The 25,326-nt window shown below is 35.2% G+C and overlaps 1 protein-coding gene across 1 annotated transcript in view; it reads right to left on the bottom strand.

Annotated features, from left to right (window-relative positions):
* Positions 1–25,326, bottom strand: part of HDAC9 (histone deacetylase 9) — an 853,144-nt gene that overhangs the window by 234,910 nt on the left and 592,908 nt on the right. Inside the window, exons 22-23 of the mRNA XM_054692408.1 lie at positions 15,968–16,145; positions 799–932 (exon numbers count right to left, since the gene is read on the bottom strand). Coding sequence (XP_054548383.1) covers positions 799–932; positions 15,968–16,145 — 312 coding nt within the window. The remainder of the gene's footprint in view (positions 1–798; positions 933–15,967; positions 16,146–25,326) is intronic.

Below are 25,326 nucleotides of genomic sequence, written 5' to 3'. Positions count from 1 at the left end.
AATTGATCAATAAATGATAAGGTAATGTGAGAAAAGAGATGGAAGGTATTTTTCTTTTAAATATGTTTTAAATTCAAATATAGAATGTTACCGGCTCTTAAGCTATTTTATTTAATAGTAATGAAATCAAACAGCTGCTGGTGGTGAGATATTTTGCAAATTTGACAATGGGAACATTTTCAATTGATATTACATTTGCTTTTAATCTTTGAAAGCCCAAAGAAACAGATTTTTCTTAATGAAAAATCAGACTCATCAGGAATCTATTAAAATTAGGTCATAGAAATACTGATAAAATATTCAAAAATTTTATGATAAAAATATAAAAACACCTGCCATTTTAATAAAGTTTATTTTTTTCTTGGTAAGAGGACAATTAATCTTTTAAAACTATTTCGTTAAAGTTGACTTTTATCTCTGATCAAAGTGTAGCTTATACCACTTTAAACAAACAACTACTTAGCACTTACCATTTTGCAAAAGAGTATCTTAGAAATTAACCCAATAAATGATAACTATTTGGAAACAAGAATAATACCATGTATACAAAAATATGCTGCAAGAATAGCACACACATGTAAGGCAGCTGCTCAGTCCATCAAGAATGACTGAGTACCTACTGTGTGCCCATTCCAGAGTCAGCTCATAAGTTCTGTGCTACTAGTGTCTATGATGGTTCATCAATCATGGTATTTGCATTACAGTGTTAACATTTTTCTACTACTACCCAAATGAATACTGGCCTCTTTACATGATTTATTTAAGTAAGTAAAAGAGTGTGGCCAATTCAAGGATTACCTCACATTTATTTAGCAGCCCAGTTTCTTGCAGCCGTGACCAGATGCTCTGTATTCGTCCAGCGTGCTCAGGGTGGGTGGCAGAATTGCCACAAATGCACTGGTGTTTCAGCATCAGAGGATCATAGGCAATTCCTTCGGGAAAAAGAAAACAGCACAAATTGAACAATACACAAGGTAGTAATACAAGTTTGAAGATAGCATGATTACTCTGAAAAGTTACTATTTTTTAATTTACACACAGATAATATATATCATAAATTCCCTGGAGCACATTAGACTTATTTAGTCCTGGGCATCAGGATATGAATGCAAAAAAAAAAAAAAAAAAAAAAAAAAAAACCACAAAAGTCAATCCTTGGACTAATCAGTGCTCAAAAACCCTATAAAATTGGGAAGGTGTTAAAGATGATGACATTTTACGAAACCAGATTTTAAAAAAGTACTGTAATTTTACCAGTATCTTAAATCAGTATGAAGTATTATTAAATAGATAATTCACTTCAGTAAACATTAATTTTTAACAGTGAAACCACAAAACAACTGATGCTTTAAATTATGAGTTTACTTCATGAGTAACTCTAATCTCATTCTACATTACAGTTACATCCTTTCAATAATCTAGATTTTCCAAATGCTTGCCTATTCTGTTTAGCCATTGCTTTAAAATTGTGCAGAAAGAATTCATTTGTTCTTTTCTCATAATTTACACCATTATATAAGCTTGTAGAACTTAGAACTATTGTGAACATTTGAAGTGTTGTTTTTTTTTTAAGATTTATTTATTTTTATACAAGAACCGGGATACAGGTCAGATGCGCAGGAGGGTGACAGGATTCACCAGAGACAGAGCAGGGAACAGAACAGGCAGACTGACAAAATACACTGCTGAGGGGAGTAGCGGGTGCGACAGGAGAGGTCTGCTGCACCATGTAGGAATCTCGCCAGCCGGCGGGGATCAAACCGGTGCTGCAGAGGCTGCAGACAGCTTCACAGCACGGCGCTCAACTGCCTGTGCCACCAGAGAGGCCCTTGAAGTGTTTCTTTCCAAAAAAATTATGTCAGTTGTAATAGCTTTGATAGACATCACATGTATACTTTCTAAAAATCTGCTTTTACTTTTTTTTTGGAGACAATATTTGTTTTTAACATTGTTTATGATCTAGAGCTACAGGATCATCCCCTTCAGTTGCTATTACACCAAACTCACCATGAAAACACCCATAGTCCATTGCACTCAATCACTTCTTTGTTCTCACCATCTGATATCCTCAGTTCCACAATTAGATTTCCAGTATTGGTTTGGTTTTATCTAAACCTTTTCTGTTTTGTTTTCTTTCTCTATGTTCCACATTAATTGAAACTATCTATTATTTGTCTTTCTCTTCTGATTTATTTCACTTTGCATCATCCTTCCCTGATCCAACCATGCTGTTATAAATGGCAAGCATTTCTCTCTTTTTAGAGCTGAGTAGTATTCCAATGTGTATATATACCACATCTCTCTATTCCACTCATCTCTTTTGGGGCACTTAGGTTGTTGCATAGTTTGGATATTGTAAATAGTGGTACAATGAACAAAGCAGTACATATATCCCTTCAAATTACTGCTTTTGTGTTCTTTGGGTAGATAGTTAGGAATGGAATTGCTGGGTCATATGATAGAACCATTTTTAATATTTTGAAAAACTTTTATACTGTATTACATAAGGGATGGACCAGTCTACATTCCCACTAAAAGTGTATGAAGATTCCCTTTTCTCCACATCCTCACCAATACTTGATTTTTCTGGGCTTTTTCATAAGAGCCATTCTCAAAGTGAACTCAGAGACTGATATGGCTGTATCTCATTGTGATTTGCATTTCCCTGACTGTAAGTGATGATTAACATTTTTTTCATGTGCCTATTGGCAATTTATATGTCTTCTTTAGAGAATTTTCTATTTAATTCTGCTGTCCATTTTTTGATTTGGTTGTCTTCTTTTTGTTGAGTAATATGAATTCTTTGTAGATTGTGGATATCAACCATTTATTTGGTATATGGTATGTGAATATTTTATCCCATTCAGTAGGGTGTCATTTTGTTTTAGTTATTTTTTTTGTTGTTTTTATTGTTTTGTTTTTTTTTGCTGAGGAGAAGCTTTTTAGTTTGATATATGTAGTCCCATTTGTTCTTATCTCTTGTTTTCCTTGATGTTGGAGATGAACCCACAAAGACATCACCGAAGCCTATGGATTGTAATGTTTTGCTTATGTTTTCTCCTATTTCATGGTTTTATATTTAAGACTTTTCTCCATTTTGATTTAGTTTTCGTGGATAGTATGCTTCAGTGGTCTAGTGTGTGCTCCCAGAATAAATCCCAGTTGTTCATGGTATATGAAACTTTTAATGAATTGTTGAATTGGGTTTACTATAGTTTTGTTAAGGACTTTTACATCTATGTTCACCAGGGACAAGGGTCTGTACTTATCTTTTGTTGTTGCATCTTTGCTTATATTTTGTGTCAGAGTAATGTTGGCCTCACTGAATTTATTTGGAATTATTATTTTTTCTCAATTTTTTGAAAGCATTTGAGAAGAATGGTTACTAGCCTATCTTTGAAGGATTAGTAGACTCACTAGTGAAATTATCTGGTCCAGGACTTTTTTTGGGGGGCAGATTTTTGATTTGTTTTAATTTCCTTGCTTGCAATTGGCTTCTTCGGGTTTTCTATTTCTTCCTGATTCAGTCTCTTATGTGACTCCGAATTTCTGATATGACTGTTGTAATCTCATCTCTTTCAATCCTTATAATATTTATTTGTTCCCCTCCCCCATTTTTGTCTAGTGAATTTTCTTTAAAAAAAAATCTCCTTTTAAATTACAAGTTAACAAATTTCATGTATCATTTAGATCCTATGACTGAAAAGATTTTACAAAAGTCTGATGAAATAAATTGTTAGTTGCATAAAATGACTTTTTGAATAAACAAATTAAGTAATTGTATTATTTAATTTTAAAAAAGATTTCCACATTTAATCCATTTTCTAGAGGTAGTCATGCTACTTACAAAATTGCCTGATATAAATAATTATTTAACCAATCTAATATCTTCCAATAAACAATCATTGTAATACATTTGATAACAGTATGCATTGAGGGCAGTAGAATCCATGAAAATAAATTAAAGAGAAAAAATAAGTATCTATTCAAGAGCAGATAAATATCAGCAAATTGTGGTAAGTTTAACTAGATGCATGTTATTCACCCTTTGACTTACATTGTTCTGTTAGTGAATGTGATTAAAAAAAGGAAAATTAGTTTTTCTCTAAGTATACTAAAATCATGCAGAAAAATGCTATATACACTTTGAAGACATGGCAAAAAATTATGTCTAAGGGGAAATATTTGCTGGTTCAAATAATATCCACCCTCAGTGCTAATTTTTCTTCTGATATGCAAACTTGCACACTTTATTCAACTGCTTATTCAAAATCTCTATTTGGCTGTCTTACGGCTTTCATAAACTTTGAATGTCTCAGATTTTAGTTCAAGATGTTAAACTACACATGGTGTTCCTCATTTCTGTAAAGGGTATCATGATCTAGCATTGTTCAAGAAAAAAAGCATTAATGTTCTCCTGACACTCCCTCCCAACAGAACAAGTAGTGTCTTTTTCCCCTCCAATATACATCCTCAATCATGTATTTCTTATCCCCAAAGACAAAACCATGCACAATCAAAAGCATTCTCTAATATGGAGTTCTGAGATAGTCTTATAACTGGCCACCTGACTTTCACTATATTCCATTTACAACACAAGAGTGCCTACTTTTGCTTACATCCTGTGATTTCACGGATAAGATTAAAATTTCTCTAGGCTAGTATAGACAGGACCATCCCCACCCTTCTATTCTTTCCCTTGATCCTTATTTCTCCATAAAGCCCTACCTTCCATCCTTCAAATGGATCAAAATCACACCAGCCTTGGAATCTTTATTCATACTGTTCCATCTATGCAAAGAATTCCTCCTTCCTGCCTCCCTCTAGCTCTCATTTAGCTAATTCCTATTCATTCCTCAAGGCTCATTTTTTTCTTTCTTTTTTTTTTTAATAGAAATGCCTTCTTTCTTTCTTTTTTTAAAAAGATTTATTTATTTATTTGTTTGTTTGTTTGTTTGTTTATTTATTTATTTATACAAGCACTGGGTACAGTCAGAAGTGCGGGAGGGTGAGAGAATTCACCAGAGCCACAGTGGGGAACAGAACAGGCAGAGTGATAAAGTACACTGCTGAGGGGAGCAGCAGATGCGGCAGGAGAGGTCTGTCGTGCCATTTGGGACCCTTGCAGGCAGCCAGGGATTGAACCAGCACTACAGAGGCTGCGGGCAGCTTCACAGCCCAGCACTCAACCGCTGCTGCGCCACCAGGGGAGGCCCAAGGCTCATTTTTTTCATGTCGCTTACACAAAAAAAATCCCGAAAGCTCTAGTATAGGTCTTTTACTATATTCTTTCATAAATTCTTCCAAATTTTCTTCAGAGCATTTATCACAATTACATAATTTTATTAATTTTATTAATTACATATTTTCTTCAACCATATGATATCATTATAGAGTACAGACTAGAGTTGTATTGTTCACATTTAAAATTCCAATGTCTCCCAATAAGGATCATTTTTAATAATATCCAAATCATCTTTTGTTACACCTTCCATCCACAATTTTAATCTAGCCAAAGGATATATTGTATCTTACTTTTTTATTTCTACTATACTATTCATATTATAATACCTATAAGATTTGTCATAATATATTTTAGCAAATATGTAAATTTAAATGTCTGTAAACATGCTTAGAATATAGTACTTTGTCAAAAGTATTTCTGATAAATGAATAAAAATATAAATTAACAGATACAGAACTAGCTGAGATATTGACATTATAAAGCCTTTCTTGATTAACCTAATTGGTAAATCTCCTTGGACACCTGAAGTTTTTCTAGCCTTACTTCTTTGGTATTCTATCTTTTATTTTATGTGCCTTAACTTCCACTTGCTAGTGCCTCTCATACAGGAATTTTATTTTACTTAGCGATGTATGCCTGTATTTTGCTTAAACAGGAGGAAAATATTTTAAATAAAACCAAAAGGAAGATATGAAGGAAGGCAGATAAGAAATCAGGCAGAAAAATTAACACTCAAAAATGTAGAGATATATCAGACGTGTCTTCACAATTTAGATTTATAAAGAATTTATGAGTTGCTATTACATAATAGGAAATTTTTAACATACTTCAACCAGTTTCACACCACATAAAAGATACATTAATGATAATACAGAAGTAAAATACATAATATTTGCCTCATTTTGAAAATGTATTCTAAAAGAGTAGAGATTTTAATCACTTTCATCTTTTGATATATCTAAGTTCACTTTCATAGTAATTATTCCTTCTTAACATTTTTTTCCCACAAACCAGTGCCATGGCAACTGCTTATGAAACAGATTATGGTACCTGGGAGTTACTGATATCTGGAAATTACAATACAATGTCCAGGACCTCTTGGAAAGGCACTAAATTTAAGGAGAAATAAATAAAGACAGGAATGCCAAGTCTCCCTTTACTCATCCTAATGATGTCGCAATGAGGCGTTAATGGAGAGACTGCAAGTGAAGATTTTATTGTTTTTTTAAATACTTTTTTTTTTTTTAAGAGGCACGTATTTTATTTATTTATTTATTTGTTTGTTTGTTTATACATGCACTGGGCACAGTCAGAAGTGCGGGAGGGTGAGAGAATTCACCAGAGCCAGAGCGGGGAGCAGAGCAGGCAGAAGGACCGAAGTACACTGCTGAGGGGAGCAGCGGGCGGCAGGAGAGGTCTGCGCGCCATGTGGGACCCTCCTCCGGTGGCCGGGGAGCAGCTGGGGATTGAACCAGCGCCTTGGAGGTCGGGGGACCTTCGCAACCCAGCGCTCAACCGCTGCGCCGCCACCGGGGAGGCCCGCAAGTGAAGATTTTAAACTCATCCTTCAGCTCCACTCATTTTCTTCCCTTTTGGGTTGTTTTTCTTTTGTTTGCTTGTTTTGGTTTTGATTTTTGTTTTTTCAGATATAGACTTAGAGGGTGAGAACAAAGCCTGCTTGAAAAAAGCCTGCTTTATTCCTTCGGATTCATATGGAAATCTACTTTTCTTTAACCCTTTCTGCCTCATTGGTTACCTCTTGCAACATAAGCCAATGGATTAATCTATTTTGGCTAACAAGAAAAAGTTAAAATCAGGATTTGAGCAAACACATAGCACAAAGTTCTTAATACGATGTCTTTACCTGGATTTAAAGACATACTAGTGTATTTTCTGTTAAAAAAAAAAAAAACTTTAAAATTTTTGACACATTTTTTCACATAGACTTGGACATTGTGCTTTCTCTGACTTTCAGTTTTATTAAATGACATAATGTATTTGAATCACATATTGTATTATCTTTTTCCTTCCTTAATCATTATATTTAGGTAAGTTGTTATCTAGGCATAAACCCATTTATGTAATCAGCTCTATAACCAGTTTCATAAGCTATGTCAGACTACATCCCTATTGGTCTAAAAGGGAAATAAAGTCTAGAATCTTTAGGTCTAAAAATACCAATCCTGATTCCTTGTTCTCAGCATAGACCTTCATGTTGTTTTCTGTTACATTACAAAGTTTTATACCTTGCCAAGATATTTACCCAAAAATACTTACTAAACAACTTCTGGGACTGAATCAAGGGACTATAAGACAATACAAGTATAATACAAATATACATATCTGCAACTTGACATCACTTGTGAAAGTTCATCAGACAGTGACTGCAAGTCATTATGTTCCAGATACCAGTAGCTTCATTTTATTATGTTTAACTTATTATTTTGGCATATAGTTGAATTGTGTTCAAAATATAGTATGACATGCTGAAGAAATACTGTGGTAAGGACAGGAAAAATGATGAAGCCATGTGGCCAGAGACAATCTCTTAAACATTAAAAAAAATATTTAAAAGGATGAAATGCAATGAAAAAAATCACTAACATGAATAGAAGGGGCTATTTTTAAGCAAGAGAATCATTTCTAATAACCTTCACATCATATCTATAGCAGGTGTTGGCCGTTACATTTTCAATCCATAAATCTAATCTATTTATAAGGTTTATTGTGACTTAGTTTTTCTATTTCTACTATACTATTTATAGCACAACACATAATATTTATTATACTATCTTACAATGATAATATTTAAATCAAAATGTCAGACAAATAGTTTTAACTATACATGAAAATTGATTTGTTCAGCAAGCAAATATGTAATATCTATAGATAGTTTAAAACTTGCCTCTGAATAAAATAAAAAGCATTTTCTGTGATTTATAGCTTTTACTAATATAAATAATCTGATCAGATTAACAGACAATTAAAAAGTAAGTAGGTAGAAAGGATAAGAAGAATTGGATGTATTGCCACTCAATTATATATCCAGGGAGGATATTCAACTAGTAGGTAAGTTGGCAAAAAGTGAAGTGAAACACAATCCACTACACATTTGTTGGCAAAATTTCTGGAAAGATTTCTCTATGTTCATGAATGAATGAGCAATAAGAAAATAAAAAACAAAAACTATAGCACATGAGGATATATTACAGGAACTGTACAAGAGTTATCATTCTTGCAACTTAGTGAACATGATTTACTCTAGAAACCAAATAAGATTTTAAAGAACACATTGGCATACTCAAATGACAGTGGTCATACAAAATAAAAGTCAAGAGATAAAAGGAGAAAGCTAACTAATGAGTGAAATGAAGTGATGAGTAAAAAGAAAGATAAAACAAAAAAGGCTTGCAAGAAAACTAAATAGTTGAAAAATTTATATCTTTGGTGGAGGCAGCAAAAAAAAATTTACATTTCAGAAAAACAGACAAGTACTACTGAATAAAAACTAAGAGATGTACACAACGAGAGGGGAAATAATAAGAGAAGCGAATAGACATTGAAAAAAAGTAACGATTATTTCTTTTTTTATAAAGATTTATTTATTTATACAAGCGCTGGGTACAGCCAGAAGCACTGGAGGGTGAAAGAACTCACCAGAGCCAGAGTGGGGAACAGAACAGGCAGACTGAGGAAATACACTGCTGAGGGGAGCAGAGGACGTGGCAGGAGAGGTCTGTCGCGCCATGTGGGACCCTTGCCAGTGGCTGGGGATCGAACCTGTGCTGCAGAGGCTGTGGGCAGCTTTGCAGCCCAGTGCTCAACCGCTGTACCACCAGGGGAGGCCCAAAAATTTATGATTACTCTTGAGGTAGAAATCAGACTATTAGGGCCTCCCCAGTGGCGCAGCAGTTGAGTGCTGGCTTGCGAAGCTGCCCGCAGCCTCTACAGCGCCGGTTCGATCCCCGGCAGCTCCCCGGCCACCGGAGGAGGGTCCCACATGGCGCGCAGACCTCTCCTGCTGCCCGCTGCTCCCCTCAGCAGTGTACTTCGGTCCTTCTGCCTGCTCTGCTCCCCGCTCTGGCTCTGGTGAATTCTCTCACCCTCCCGTGCTTCTGACTGTGCCCAGTGCTTGTATAAATAAATAAATAAATCTTTAAAAAAAAAAAAAAGAAATCAGACTATTAAATAATAGGTATAATTGAAGAAGAATTCTTTTCCAAAATAAGAAGAGTCATATTCATGAGTAACTATAAATGCTCATAAAGATGAATTGTGTTTTAAAAATTACAGGATAGAGATGAAAAAATACTGAGAGGTTCCAGAAAAGAATGAGTATGGTGACCCCTAAAAGAACACAAATCAGGGGGCCTCCCCTGTGACGCAGCGGGTTGAGCGCAGCGCTGTGAAGCTGTCCACAATCTCTGCCGTGTGGATTTGATTCCCAGGTAGCCAGGGAGAAACCCACATGGTGCGGCAAACCTCTACTGCCTCGCCCGCTGCTCCCCTCAGCAGTGTCTTCAGCCTGCCTGCCTGTTCTGCTCCCTGCTCTGTCTCTAGTGAATTCTCTCACTCTCCCGTGCTTCTGGCCTGTACCCCAGTTTTTGTATAAACAATAAATAAATCTTAAAAAAACACACACACACACACAAATCAGGGTAACCTAGACTTCTCCTCAGTGGTAAATGCTTGAGCATTTGACCATATTTCCAGACTTTTCAGACCAAAAAAGTATGCATGAAAAAATCTGTATCCAAATGTGTGACAGTAATATAATGACATTCCCATACATGAAGAAGCAAAAAAAAAAAAAATTAAATTATACATATATGTATATGCATCAACAATATATATGTTATGATATAGGATACATTATGATCAAGTTGACCTAATCTCCTAAATAAATTACTATTTTTGTAACCTTCAGTAAAAAAGTACAAGAACAAATTTTGAGAGTCATTCAGGAGAAATGTCAAGCACATGTATTTAGGGATAGAAATTTCAAAATTATCTACTCAAAGAAAATTAACCTTTCCAGTTTGATATTAGTAGTAACAGATGTTACTCTGGAGGCCTTAAAACATATACTCAAGCACACACACAAACCCCAACATATGCATATATACATATACACACAATTATATACATAAATACTTATAAATACACATAAACATAAGCTAACACACATACAACTTTTTACACACTTTATGTTCTTTTTTCTTAAAGAGATGCATAAGAGGAAGAAAAAATACTGAAAGTAAATATATCCATATTTTAAATATGGTTATGGCTGGATGACATAACAGTAGACAATTCTCCATTATTTCTAGATTTTACAAATCACTTTCAATAAATATGTATCTTTTTAAAAATTATTATTGGTAACATTGATTTACATGGCCATTTGTCTATTAAAAGTATAGGATCTGGGCCTCCCCAGTGGCACAGCGGGTTAAGCACAGCGCTGTGAAGCTGGACGCAGCCTCTGCAGCATGGGTTTAATTCCCAGCTGGCGAGGGAGCTACCCACATGGTGCAGCAGACCTCTCCTTTCACGCCCGCTGCTCCCCTCAGCAGTGTATTTCGGTCATCTGCCTGTTCTGTTCCCCACTCTGTCTCTGATGAATCCTCTCATGCTCCCGTTCCTCTGGCCTGTATCCCAGCTCTTGCATAAATTAAAAAAAAAATCTAGGGCCTCCCCGGTGGCGCAGCGGTTGAGCGCTGGGTTGCGAAGCTGCCCCGCGGCCTCTGCGGCGCCGGTTCGATCCCCAGCTGCTCCCCGGCCACCAGAGGAGGGTCCCACATGGCGCGCAGACCTCTCCTGCCGCCCGCTGCTCCTCTCAGCAGTGTACTTCGGTCCTTCTGCCTGCTCTGCTCCCTGCTCTGGCGCTGGTGAATTCTCTCACCCTCCCGTGCTTCTGACTGTACCCAGTGCATGTATAAACAAAACAAACAAACAAATAAATAAATAAATAAAACATGCCTCTCTTAAAAAAAAAAAAAAATCTAAAAAAAAAAAAAGTACAGGATCTATGGGGACACAAACAGCAATTACCAAATGTTATGCAATTCCTATTTACTCTTATTTTATTGTTGTTCATTTATTTTTTGATTCATTTGCTTATTATGTATAATATGTATATTTCTGTACATGTGTCATCCATGTACCTAAGTGTTAGAATTAGAGAGAACTGAGAAGTACATCTCTTCATGAAAAGTCCACAGAAATACAAGTCCATGGAAATAAGGTAATAATTGCAATAAGGTAATAATAGTTTATTATTAAAGACCATAATAGATTAAACTTGTATTAGGCTGACTAATCAAGGTTTCCTAAAGGAAACAACTGTAAACTAAAAATTCTTATAACCAAATTATTATTATTATTATTATTATTATTAAAGATTCATTTATTTATACAAGACCTGGGGTACAGGCCAGATGCGTGGAAGGGTGAGAGGATTCACCAGAGACAGAGGGGGGAACAGAACAGGCAGACTGACTGAAATACATTGCTGAGGGGAGCAGCGGGCCAGACAGGAGAGGTCTGCTGCGCCATTGGGGATTCTCGCCGGCTGGCAGGGATAGAACCTGTGCTGCAGAGGCCATGGACAGCTTCACAGTGTGGCGCTCAACCAACTGCACCACCAGGGAGGCTCGCCAAATTATTTTTAATAATGTTCTCAAATGTCTGTATAGCTTGAGCACTGTGATCCTATTTCACATTAGACTCTGATTAAGAAATAAAATGTTGGGCCTCCCCGGTGGCACAGCGGTTGAGTGCTGGGTTGAGAAGCTGCCCGCAGCCTCTGCAACGCTGGTTCGATCTCCGGCCGCTGGGCGAGGGTCCCACATGGTGTGCAGACTTCTCCTGCTTTCCGCTGCTCCCCTCAGCAGCATACTTCGTCAGTCTGCCTGCTCTGCTCCCTTCTCTGGCTCTGGTGAATTCTCTCACCCTCCTGTGCTTCTGACTGTACCCAGTTCTTGTATAAATAAATGTCTTAAAAAAAAAAAAAGAAAAGAAATAAAATGTTACAAAGTAAAAATTTTCTGGCAGATTAATTAAAAAGTGAAAAAGGTCTTAAATTGTACTAGGTGATAGGTAAAATAAAACAAATAAAAATTATTACCATTAAATTCCTATATCAATGAATCACATTTGGTATAAACAATTTTATCCTCTACTAGCAATGTCTGCTACGAGCCATGGCCAAGATTCATATCTGTCAGTAATAATTGGGCAAAAGATGGCAGATACAACACATTGCTTCCAGTTATCAGAACTCATGAAGAAATCTTGCCTTGGCTTCAAATAGAATTCAAAAAGCATTTCCTAGGGCCTCCCCGGTGGCGCAGCGGTTGAGCGCTGGGTTGCCAAGCTGCCCGTGGCCTCTGCAGCGCCAGTTCGATCCCCGGCTGCTCCCCGGCCACTGGAGGAGGGTCCCACATGGTGCGCAGACCTCTCCTGCCGCCCACTTCTCCCCTCAGCAGTGTGCTTCAGTCCTTCTGCCTGCTCTGCTCCCTGCTCTGGCTCTGGTGGATTCTCTCACCCTCCCGCGCTTATGACTGTGCCCAGTGCTTGTATAAATAAATAAATAAATCTTTAAAAAAAAAAGATTTAAAAAAAAAAGCATTTCCTATATTGAATATTATTACTGATATTCCAATAATACATAAAATCCACTTGACTATGTGACAACTTGGCTCTACAATACACATTCCTCATTATCACTACAACAGCTGCAGTATTACACACACTTCTTGTCCATCCTAGAAAATATTGTGCTGTCAGAAAAGTGATGACATATTTTTCTATGCAAAAAGGTGCCACGACTTTTCCGACAACCTAATATCTTCATCTGGGCTCTCTCTAAGGCTATCAGGTAGTAGCTGCACCTTAATCTCTGTTTCTTGGTCCATTCAATATCTCACAGGAAATAATCTAGAAATTTTATCTTTGAACAACTGACTGAATTGACAATTAATATTTGGAGCACTGCTTTATTCTTTATACAAAGAAGGTGAATGGTTACTCCAGTTGGTTGATGAGGACTCATCTGGAGGATGAAGGTTTGAATGGTGTGCCTTGAGAGTCATATGAGTTTAGTATTTAATAACATTTTACTTGTAGCAAAAAGTACAGCTTTTGCAGAGTGGGTTTAAGCAAATCACCTACCTTTATAACATAGTTGTCTTCCTTAATTTATAGTGGAACTGCTAAATGTGTGAGATTATGTGACTTTCTTTTGGAAAAAAAATATTCTCAAAGAACATACTTGAATGCCACTTGAATTTTTTTTTAATTTTTTCACTGTAATTTTTTCATGTATCAACCACAAATAGTTATTAACAAGTCAAAAGCAAGGAGTTAATGCTTATGAAATTAATTATTTTTAAAAAAATACTGTGTGAAAGCTTTTTAAGCACTCACCTTCTACATTCAAAATCATTAGAAACATTAGAATGAATTATGAGATCAAGCACATTATTGAGTGTGCAGGTTATAGGGGGAAACTGAAGTTTGGATCAAAGTCAGAATAATATTTGGAGGAACAGAGTGAGGATGGTTCATTTCATTTCCTTGATTTGAAAAAGTACTAAGAAAAGTCACCAAACAAATATATACTTTTAATACTAATGGCAGTGGAGGAACTACTAGGAATATAAAAATAATATACTTTGCATCATTAAAAATGTTACAGAGTTTTTATTTTAAGAATTTAAGTGTTAGGATGCAACATTTTTAGGTCAAATGAAATATGAAGCAGGTTTTAGGTACATAACCATGAACCACTTATAATCATTCTTCAACCAGAAAAATAATTAAGCAATTTTCTTGTTCAGTGTTTTCAAATCTATTATTAAAAATAATACATGTTTACTATTATACGTGGATATATTATACAAGCTATTATAATAATAGTTGTCAATTCAGCTAAAATGTATTGAATGCTTAAGTACAAAATCCTGTGTTTTTAAAATATAAATTTATATAATCTCTTATTTGGGCAAGAACTATACCTCATTGAGTTCATATGAAAAGAATCTCAAGTTCATGTCCCTATTTCTATATAAATTCTGAAAAATATTATGATGTTGACATTATGAGAAGTAAAGTAGAGAAAATCAAAGCATGTTAGGAAAGGACCTCTGCTCTTTGCCAAGAAAAGAAACTCTATCAGTGGAATTACATCAGTAGACAGCAGGCAGCACACAACACAACAACATAAAACATAATTAAGTTCATTTTTAACTAAGGAAATGATTTTGTGTAAAATGAATTGGATTTATGATAGGATGGTTATTTTGTGTTCTCTGATAGCTTATAGTTGAATAAAAGACACTTTCAGGAAAAAGAATTACATTCTTAAGATAACTGCTCTGACTACCAGCAAAAAGTATGCTGCATCATGTATCTGGATTTGAGCAAAAACTCTCTAAAGACCAGGGCAAGAAGCAGGCATAACTGATCTAAATGGCTTCTGCTACACAGGTCTGCAATTCTGGTTGTCTGGGATACTGAGGCAAGTCTGCTACTCCAAGAATAGAGGATCAGAGGCAATGGCTAATGAAAATATAAAAAAGAAATATAGCCAGTCTGTAGCTCCTCATATGGAATGTTGGTTTGTAGTGTAACACATTATAAAAAGTAGTTCCTATGCATACTTATTAAAGATATCTGTCAAAGTTAAATAACTTGGCCATTTCATTCATTGATTTTTAAATAAAAAATGACATCAATGCTTAGGAATGTGATTTCAGAAAAGTATTTTTACTTTTCTAAGCACAAAGGGTTGCATGAGGTCGCAAAATCCATGAAGCCAAATACTGAATATTAAAATTGATTTAAAAATAAATCAGATAACCTGTGAGAGTCTTTGGGGGAAGGTAATATGAATTCTCTCCTTGCCACATCCAAGTTATGAGTCTCTTATGGCTACAATAATTTTTATTTGATCAGGCACAGTTTGAAGCATGAACAAGAATGGTATAGAAGACAAAGGGGAATATTGATCCACACATATATTTACAACACAGTTCCTTCATAGAGGGAACAGCATCCCCTTTTTATGTATGTTCCAGACTTGACCTTCCTCTAACCTTGGAATTATCTGGTTTGTTTTCCTCTGTAGCCAGGTTCTAAAAGACCAAACACAGCTGTAGGCAAAGGAAGATTGGCAAATATCCCACCCAGAGGTGCCATGATAAATGGAAATGGAACTAATGTATGTAAAATTAAGCAAGGTTTGCCTTGGCACCATCATCTCCCATGAGTCATTTGTTTGGGAACTTAGAAGAACACGGTAAAACAAGCAAAATAAGAAAACAAATAGAAGAAGGGCACTCTTTAGAGTCCAGTGAAGCTGAAGATCATAAATTTCCCAGTGGCCAGGGCAGTGAGAAGGTAAGAGATTGAGGAACACTGCTAAAGAATGTTGTAGGGATTTTTGTTTCCAAAGGGGACCTATGCACCTGTTGATGTATTTTCCAGGCCCATGAATGATAACAATTTATGAGGCTATTAATACTAAGCCCAAGATTTATCAGATGTGCTATTTGTCTTGTGGCCAATATAACCTCATAAAATTTGGGTTGCATTGAGTTAAAATGGAGTGTTCTGCTATTGGAGTTATTCAGAGCATTTAAATCGGTTAATCCTACAAGAATTACAAGAACGGTGCATTTAGCCTGCCTATTAGGGAGAGTCTTCAGGGACTCCTACCAGTTGCAGAGCCAGGCTGGAAGGGGCAGTCCATTGCTGGGTGAGGTAAAACGGAGGCAGCAGGGGAGGAATGAGTTCTGGAGAGAAGATGATGTTTCTCTAATCCATCCATGCCAACTGCAGCCAGCTGAGTTTGGCGCACTGAGAGCACACGTGTGTGCTGGGGCTCCAGGAAGGGCTGTTGCCAAGAAAAGAGCACAGTAGAAAGAAACATGAGACAAGCATTGAGGGAGACACTGAGAGTGACATGTCAACAAATTAAGTTCATCAGGTCAGAGACATAATAAACGGTGTGAAGGAAAAAGAAAAAAAATAGAGAAAGGGAGAGAAAAAACAAGATGTAGTCAATAAATCCATTCAACAGATGTTTTCACACTGACGGCCAGGGTCTGTCTGCCTGGCTAAGGAGGAGGTGATGGCAGGAGGCCTGTCAGTTTGAACTGATTGAAAGAAACAGACCTTTAACCTCAAGAGGAACATAGACTTATGCTCATTTCCTATCCCGATACCAACGTTTTTGAATATAGCCCCAGAATTGTTCCAACACAAAGAGTGTGAAGAATGCAACTGCTTTCAAACTACCAGTTTTGCTCAGTTCTGAAAATTCTGTCACAATTTTTTTCTACTAATATTATTAATGCAATTTATGGGCATTTCTAAAAATTGCCAACTAAATGACTATGCTATGATACCTTTGATCTTCATAGGAACAATGACTTTTTTGTGAGTTATATAATAGTGTTAACATTATAAAATTATTAATTTCTTTTATAGAGTATTAAATATACTCCCAATAATTTAGCAACACTATCATTCTTTATACTTCTCACATTACTGAATTTAAGAATGTGAGTTTAGAAGCTTCTAGAAGATTCACTTAGTCTGTTCCTTTGAATCCAAAAAAGGACAACTTCCAAAACAAAGACAGACATCTAATTTAACTATCAATATTACAACTCATTATTTCCTCTCTCTTTACCATAGGGGATTCATTTACTTTTCATGACTTGATATAAATATCATCTCTTTTTGGTGAGACTTTGACTTCACCTTTCTATAAGATTAGATGCTCCCCTAGAACCCAACATATAGCATATACCATACCCATATTTCTAACTCAAGGTTTGGTATATCATAAGCACACAAATTACTTAGTGAGAATGCTAACAAATTGACATACAACACATCTATACTCAATGTATATTTTTTGGTTTCATGTCATTATAACTTTTTCTGTATATTTATAAATATTACATATAAACATGCGAGTTATGGTTGTGAATATAAAGTTCATAGGCACACATTTCCCAAATTAGAAACAAAATTAAGAATCATTTCAAATTAACTTTAAAATAGGTTATAATTAATATATATGTGTATGTCATTACTTCAATTTTGTTCTTCAGAGTTATCAAACTATCAATAAATTGGAAGACGTTTGTCATTTACTCAGACTTTGGACAGTTGCTTTGATGATTACAATGGCTTGGTAAGGATCTATTTCTAGTTATAATAGCTTTTACATTTTTATAAAAGTCTAACTATCCTGTTTTCTTGAGTATTTCCATGTTCACTGCTCTGAGAATACAGCAGTAAAACTGTTATAGCCTCTAATTTCATGGATCTTATAATCAAAGGGAATACCAGCATACAATTATGACTTTGCCAGTTTTCTATTAGGGAAAGGCATGTTTCTGTATATGATCTAAAATACATGAGTACATATGTACCTGAAAATTTTTAATATCCATTCCTTCTGTCTCTTCCTATTATAACCTCTTTAACTCTAAATTAAAACAAAAGACTCTAATGATTAGAGTAGGGTTACTCCTAATACCAATCTGTCCTCTTCCTTCCTGCAAGAATTCTCTACCTAAAGTCCTACTGTAAGCAAAAACGTTGATATAAAATGTCTCTGTAGACAAACCAAAATTTGAATGATATCCCTAACCTATCATTTGGGATCTCCCTGACTTGAAGCCAACTTGCATTCTTGGTCTTAGAATTTCTATTCCTGTCCCAGGTCTAGCCCAAATCCTATCTACTATAAAACAAATGAAATCCCCAGGGTTGCATTTACTTTCATGGACACTTAGCTTTCTTGCCTTTCTGGGTTCCTTCAGCCATTAAAAATTAAAAGCTACATTTGATGCTTATGACCATACATTGGATTTATTATTATATAGCCATTGTTACGATATTTATTTTACTTCTGATTAAAGAATTAAAATTTAAACATTTTATGAGTCTCTTGATGTACAATAGGCTCTGGGCAGTATGTCTGTCTAATGGAAATGTTGGCCTTGTTTATTCATGCTTCCACTGATCTGTCTTTCCTGTGTCCCTTAGGGGTGCCTATGAAGCTTCACCCTCAGCACTCATACACATCCTGTAAAGTTTTCAAATTGTATACAGAGCTGGTTTTTGAGCTCACACTTTAAATGTGCTTTTCCTTCCCATTAAATTTCCTTTACACTTTTTTTCTGCCCTTATCTTTTATATATTAAATTTATTGTCTGCAATAACTTGCAATAACTACTTATTGAGTTCATACTCTGTGCCAGATATTTTGCTGGTATGTGTTGTCTTTTTAATGTTTATTGATGAGTGAGGCAACAAACACAAAATATTTCTGCATATAATGTAGTTACAAATATAAATGCTGTACAGGAAAAATGGAGGGTGTTATGACAAAATATAAATAATAATCTGATGTTGCAGTCAAGGGAAATTTCATCTAAGAAAGTAATGTTTAACTGGAGTTGTGAATGATAAATTGGAATGATCCAGGTTAAAAGGGGTTGCTCTAGATGAATTTGTGCATGTGTGCATGTTTGTGCGTGTGTATATGTATGTGTATGAGATTATTTTTCATTGCATAATATTGAAGCTGTTTGAACCAGGGACCAGATCTAACTCATCTGTGAGCTTATTTCCTGCTGCATCTGATATATCTGCCATTTTTCCTTGGTGCTGAACAATTATTTACACATTAAAAATATGCAACAGGGCCTCCCTGGTGGTACAAGGGGTTAAGACACAGCTTGTGAAGCTATCCACAACCATTGAAGCACAAGTTCCATCCCCGACCAGGGAGGTGACCCACATGCCACAGCAGACCTCTCCTGACTCGCCCGCTGCTCCCCTCAGCAGTGTATTTCAGTCAATCTGCCTGTTGTGCTCCCTACTCTGTCTCTGGTGATCCTCTTACCCTAACACCTTGGCCTGTACCCCAGTTCTTGTATGCATAAATAAATAAATCTTTAAAAAATATGTAACAAATATTTAGATCAATGGTGACTTTCTTTTGCAAAAACATAACCATGTTTAGGATGACTGATTTTTTTTTCTCTTAATGAACAGCTCAATACTATAAGATCTCCATGTGAAAAACACCAACTTCCTTTTTCATTTATATTTATTGCTTCACTTGTATTTCATAATAACCCTGTGAGATAATGTAATATAAGTTTGTCAACTCATAAACATGAAAAACTTGTTAATACAAAATTTCACAACTAGGCAAGCAACATCCTATCACTCTCTACTATTAGGAATATGACAATATAGGTAAAAGACAACTACTTGTTCAATAGCTGTTAGTCATTCATCAAAAGAAGGTCTATTCAATATTTATTGTATATGCAGAACCCTGTATAAGCTATATACCCCCCCGCTTATACAAGAAAGTGGGTTTAGTGTAGCTCCTGATATTGTGGATTGACACCCAAAATTCAAGCACTTTATCCTTAGTTGATAAGTTACATTAGTTTGTCTTTTGGTTCATATATTCTGTACTGTTTCACACATAGTGAGTGAATGATTACATAAAAAGTCTATAAGGATATAGAATACAGAGACCAGACAAAACAATTATCAAGGGACAATACTCTGAAATTATTTATCAGAGCCAAGAGATAATAACAGAAATGAATAATTCGAGAATTATTTTTCTTTTGCCTTTTATGTGGTTTTCCATTTTCTGCAATATAATGTATAATCAAATGTTAGGAAAAATGATAAATGTTATTTAAAATAACAAGTTGAGTCTTTCAAACACTTCATCAGGACAGATTCATAATCCTTTGACCTAAGAGCAGACATAGGTCAAATATTTTCGAACCTTCTGCCAAAACAGGACTATTGATGAAAGAAAGAAACTCGCTTTTGTAAGAGTTGACTACAATTATGCATTTTTCCAAATAACATATGGATTTTAACCTAAAAAGCAAATTTTGACTAGTAAGGCATATATTATCACAGTGCTAATAGTCACCAAAGTATGACAAAAAGGCAGGCCACTTTCATTTCAGAGGGATATTGCTCTGACCACTAAAACAGATCCTTCTCAAGGATGAAAAGTGAGATAATGTTTTTCTGCAATAGTTAGAATTGACCAAGTTTAAATGAATCTTTTTTCTCTTATATTAGCAATTTTAATGAGAAACCCTTTTGTTCATGGTCATTTTCATACTTCTATGTAGGAAAGTGCATTTTCTTCTGCATTGTTAGAAAATTTAAATGTCAAACAATTAGAACTCACCATTATTAAAAATTAGATGGCTGCACAAATGAGTGTTTCATCTATTGTGTACCACTGAAAATGTGTTATGTCCATTAAGTGAATGATAAACACACACCTCAAGAAAACATTTGATTAATATATCTCTCGAAGAGTCTATTTTAGGGCTTCTAGGGTTTTACTTTGTTCTGGATAGTATATATGCTTCCAGACATGCAGATACTCATTGTGAGCAATAATCAAAATGATCTTGCAATTTCAGCAAGAAAAAAATACAGAAATCATAAATTACAGTGTTTAATCTTTGAAGTAATCAGAATTATTCAAACTGGTTTAATATATGACCTTAAGTTTAAAAAAAATCATGGAAAAGAAATTAGGAAAAAAATAGGCCTCTATTTAAAATTCTACTTCTAAAGCCATCTCTTTAAAGAATAAGTTTCTCCTTGTTTGGCCTTATGAGCAAATTAAATTTTCTGTTTAGCTGACAGTGCTTTGAATTTCAGAAGTCTTGCTCTTACAGAAAATTAGAATCGTAAATATCCCTAGAGGTTATCTTGTAAGATGCCAGGGGCTATTGAGAATTTTCATGTTCTAAAGTCTTTGTATTATTCAGGATGGATGAAGAAATACTGGATAATTTTAGATTTTTAAAGCTAAACAACATGTTAATAATTTAAAAGTAGCTATTAAATAAATAGAAATAATATGCATAACTTTAAAGTAGACAACAAATTTTGAAAAAGCAAAACCAAGAAGCAATCAATCTAAAAATAAATGTAGAAAAAAAATGAAACACTGAAAAAGTCAAGCAAACAATTTACAAAATAAGATGCTAGAAACAAATCCCATATATCACTAAATGAAGTTGCTGTGAATGTGTTCAATATACTAGTTAAAATATGGAGACAGTCAAATTGAATTTAAAAAGTAGTGAGGCTATATTCTTTGGCAGAATAAATTAAAAGTTTCTACGAAGACATATAAGCAAAATACAACAAAAACAAAAGAGGAGTAAAAGTCTTTTGTAGTCATATTAAAGTAGAAAAAAAATAGATTTTAGGGAAATAGTATCAGAGGCGATATATGGGTACCTATAAGATAATACAAAAGTTCAATTAATGACAACAACATAAAAGCCTAAGTTTAATAACATGGACTCAAAATGTAAAAAGCATAAACTGACAGACCTATTTAAAAAAAAAAAAAAAAACTCTGAAGTATCTATACTAAATTGATATCAAAAAGAAGTTATAATAAATTTATGAAAAAATGATTGAGGTTATGTAACAGGGTGGTCCCCAGGAAAGGGGGAGGTTCCCTGCCCCACTCAAGGGAGGGTGGAGCTGAGCAGGAAGAGGAGAAGCGGCAGAAGAGACTGAGGAGGGAAGAAGCAGGATGGAGCCAGGAGACCTGGAAGAGGCGCGTGGAGCCTAGAGACATGTGAAGAAACTGCGCTTGTCTTTTGGTTGTGGACTGGGTGACACAGATGTGGGTGAGACCCATGGGGAGATGACAATGGCGGCTTTTATCTTGATGTTGATTTTGCTCTTTTCCTTCCGGGCTTGTCTCGTTGTTTCTGACCCTTTTCTGTGGGTCCCCACTGGAAGATGCTTTAGACTTGTGGCAGGCTTTGGGGCCTTGCTCTGGGCCATTCCCATATGGATGGACTTTTACCCATGAGGAGATGGGTAACTTTGGGTGCTTCATTTAGAAACTAGACTCTTTGACTTACCTTTATTATTTCCTAGCTTTATTAAAGTTCCTTCCCATTAAAGTCTCATATGTTTTGTGTTGATGCGGCGGATGGCAGAGCCCATTTAAAATAGGCAGGTTTGCGGGGTTTGGGCTGCCCCTCTCCCTGTCCTATAACAGTTACAGAATGAGTGACAAAATTCACTAGGTTGGAGATATATACTGAATTTTGCAGTCAATGAACATATATTATTTCAAGCACACATATGTAACAGTTACAAAATTGACCTTTAGGTAACTGCCTTGTTCATAAAAAAACAATTTTAAAAAAATGGATCTATCATATGACCCAGCAATTCCACTCCTAATAACAAAAACACTAATTTCAAGGGAAACATGCACCCCTGTTTATAGCAGCACTCCTTACAATAGCTAAGATATGTAAATACCCTAAATGTCCCAGAACTGATGAATGGATCAAGAAGATGTGGTACATACAGAGAATAGAATAATACTCAGCAATAAAAAAGATAAACTGGTGCCATTTCAGCAACATGAATGGAATTGGAAGGCATTATGCCAAATGAAGTGAACCAGAAGGACAAAGAGAAATACTAGATGGTTTCACTTACATGTGAAAACTAGACAAACCAAACAAAGGGTCAGACAAAGACAAACTGTAAGACCAACACCTGAAAGCAGATAGATCCTGAAAGCAGACCTTTGATCTGAGACATTCAGGAGGGGAAAGGAGGGAAAACTGAAGAGTAGAGAATGAGGTCTGGGGGGGTGGGGGAGGAGAGTATGGTACTGTGTGTTGGAGGATTGTGGGCACTTTGGTGGTGGGTAAACTAAAGGGATGGTGGCTGCACCTAAAGGGAGAAATCATATTTTGTGAAAAAGTAAACAAGAGTGTTTAATAAAAAATACAGTAAAATATAAAAAAAACCCACAAAATTGTCCAATACAATAAAACAAGTGTCAACTAATTTTTAAAAATATCTACAATGGAGAGCTATGTGGAGATTCCTCACTCGGCTAAAGATGGAGCTTCCATATGATCCAGCAATTCCACTCTTAGGTATTTACCCAAAGGACACAGAAACATTAATTCAAAAGGGCACCTGCACCCCTATGTTTATAGCAGCACTATATACAATAGCTAAGCTTTGGAAACAACCCAAATGCCCCCAAATGGATGACTGGATGAAGATATGGTACATATACCCAATGGAATATTACTGAGCAATCAAAAAAGATAAACTCATGAAATTTGCAGCAACATGGATGGAGCTAGAAGGAATCATGCTGAGTGAAATAAGGCAGAAAGAAAAAGAAAAATACCGGATGGTCTCACTCATAGCAGGAATTTAGTAAACCTAAAAAGGGACCAGGAAAAAAGACTAATTATAATAAAGTGAAATCAAAATCAACAAGCAACAAGCAACTATAAACCAGAGACACACTATGGAGGGTGTGGGGGAGAAGAGAGTAGGATCAAAACAAGGGTGGTAGGAATTGCATGGGGACTATAACCAAAATGAAAATGCATACATTGTGTGAAATGAAAAATGTAAAAAATACATAAAATTAAAAAATTTTAAAAAACTACAATGGAATGTTATTCAGGTTTAAAAAAGGAAGGAAATTCTGAAATGTGCTATAAATCAAGATGAACCTTAGAGTCATTGCACCAAGTAAAATAAGCCATTTACATAGAATGAATACTTTTTGATTCAACTTGTATGATAAGGTCACATCAGTCAATTCATAAAGACAGAGAATTCATAAAGACTGCCTAAGTCTAGGAAGAGGGAGAAATGAAGTACTGTTCAATGGGTATAGACTTTCAATTTGGGATGATGAAAAAGTTGTGAAAATGGATGATGGTAATAGAATATGGCAATGCTAATTTAGTTAAAGTCACTGAACTGCATGGTTAAAATGGTAAGGGGTGTGTGTGTGTGCATGTGTGTGTGTCTTTGTGTTTGTACATATATTTAACTGAAAAAGGGCTAAATATCATGTTTATCATGTTATCATGCATGATGGCCATACTATAGTCAGATATGGAAAGTAAGTAGATGAAAAGATATACTATATCCTGGTCTAGGAAGAATGAATTATCATAAAGATAACAATTTTTCCCAAATGAATCTATAATTTTTGGAATGTTCCAGCTGACTCTAAATTTTGCATAGGAGAAAGAATGCAAAAAAAATAGCTAAGAGAATTCTGAAAGTAAATAATAAGTTGGGGAGATCTGCCCAACAAGATACATATAGGTACTAAACATTAAATTATTTAAGGCATAGAGTAGTAGTATAAGCATAAATTGATGGAGTAGAATAGAAAGCTAGGGAAGCAGACCCATGAGTATATAGCCACTCAACATAAAGCAAAGATGACATACAGGTTAGCAGTTAAACGAGGAATGATCAATAAAGGACTAACAGTTAGGACAGCCACCTAGATTACACACAAAAAATAACTGAAAGTTATTACAAACTGATAGGTAAAATGTATTTTTTTTAATTTTAGGGAAAAAATATGGAGACTGTCATTCTGAACTTGGGGTAGGAAAGGAATTCAAATGCATCTATTTATCACAAGTCAGAAAAATGCAAGTCAGAACTTCAAGGTAAGTATTTGCAAAATATAACATAAAGCAGTGTTTATGTGTGCAATATATATATATATATATATATACATAATTGCTGAAAGTAAACATGTATAGAAAAATGGACAAAAACTATGATTAGGAAATAATGAAATATTTCAATTATTCAACAAATATATGAACAGAAACAATCTTACTGGTACTCAAGAAAATGCAGATTAAAGTCAACATATCATTTTATACTCATCAGGTTTTACAAAAATTTGAAAGTCTGATGAAAGCAAGCATTCATGGCAAAAGATCAAGAGAAATTCATAGACTAATTGTAGGAAAATAAATTGTTATAACCAATTTAAAGAATAATCCACTAACATTAGTAAGAGTGAAGGTAGAATATAAGCCTGCAGCAAAAGTGGTGAGTGAAAAAAAGCAAGCAAAGAATGAGTATGAAGGAAATTATTTAAGTTTAAAATATGCAAATGAATAGCATATATTTTAAGTGTATATCAAAATATAAAGACA

Source organism: Talpa occidentalis, unplaced genomic scaffold, assembly GCF_014898055.3.
Source record: "Talpa occidentalis isolate TD23 unplaced genomic scaffold, MPIMG_talOcc4v2.1, whole genome shotgun sequence".
Classification (NCBI taxonomy): domain Eukaryota; kingdom Metazoa; phylum Chordata; class Mammalia; order Eulipotyphla; family Talpidae; genus Talpa; species Talpa occidentalis.
Note: the sequence above shows the minus strand (reverse complement) of the source record. Positions and strands in the feature narration are given on the sequence as shown.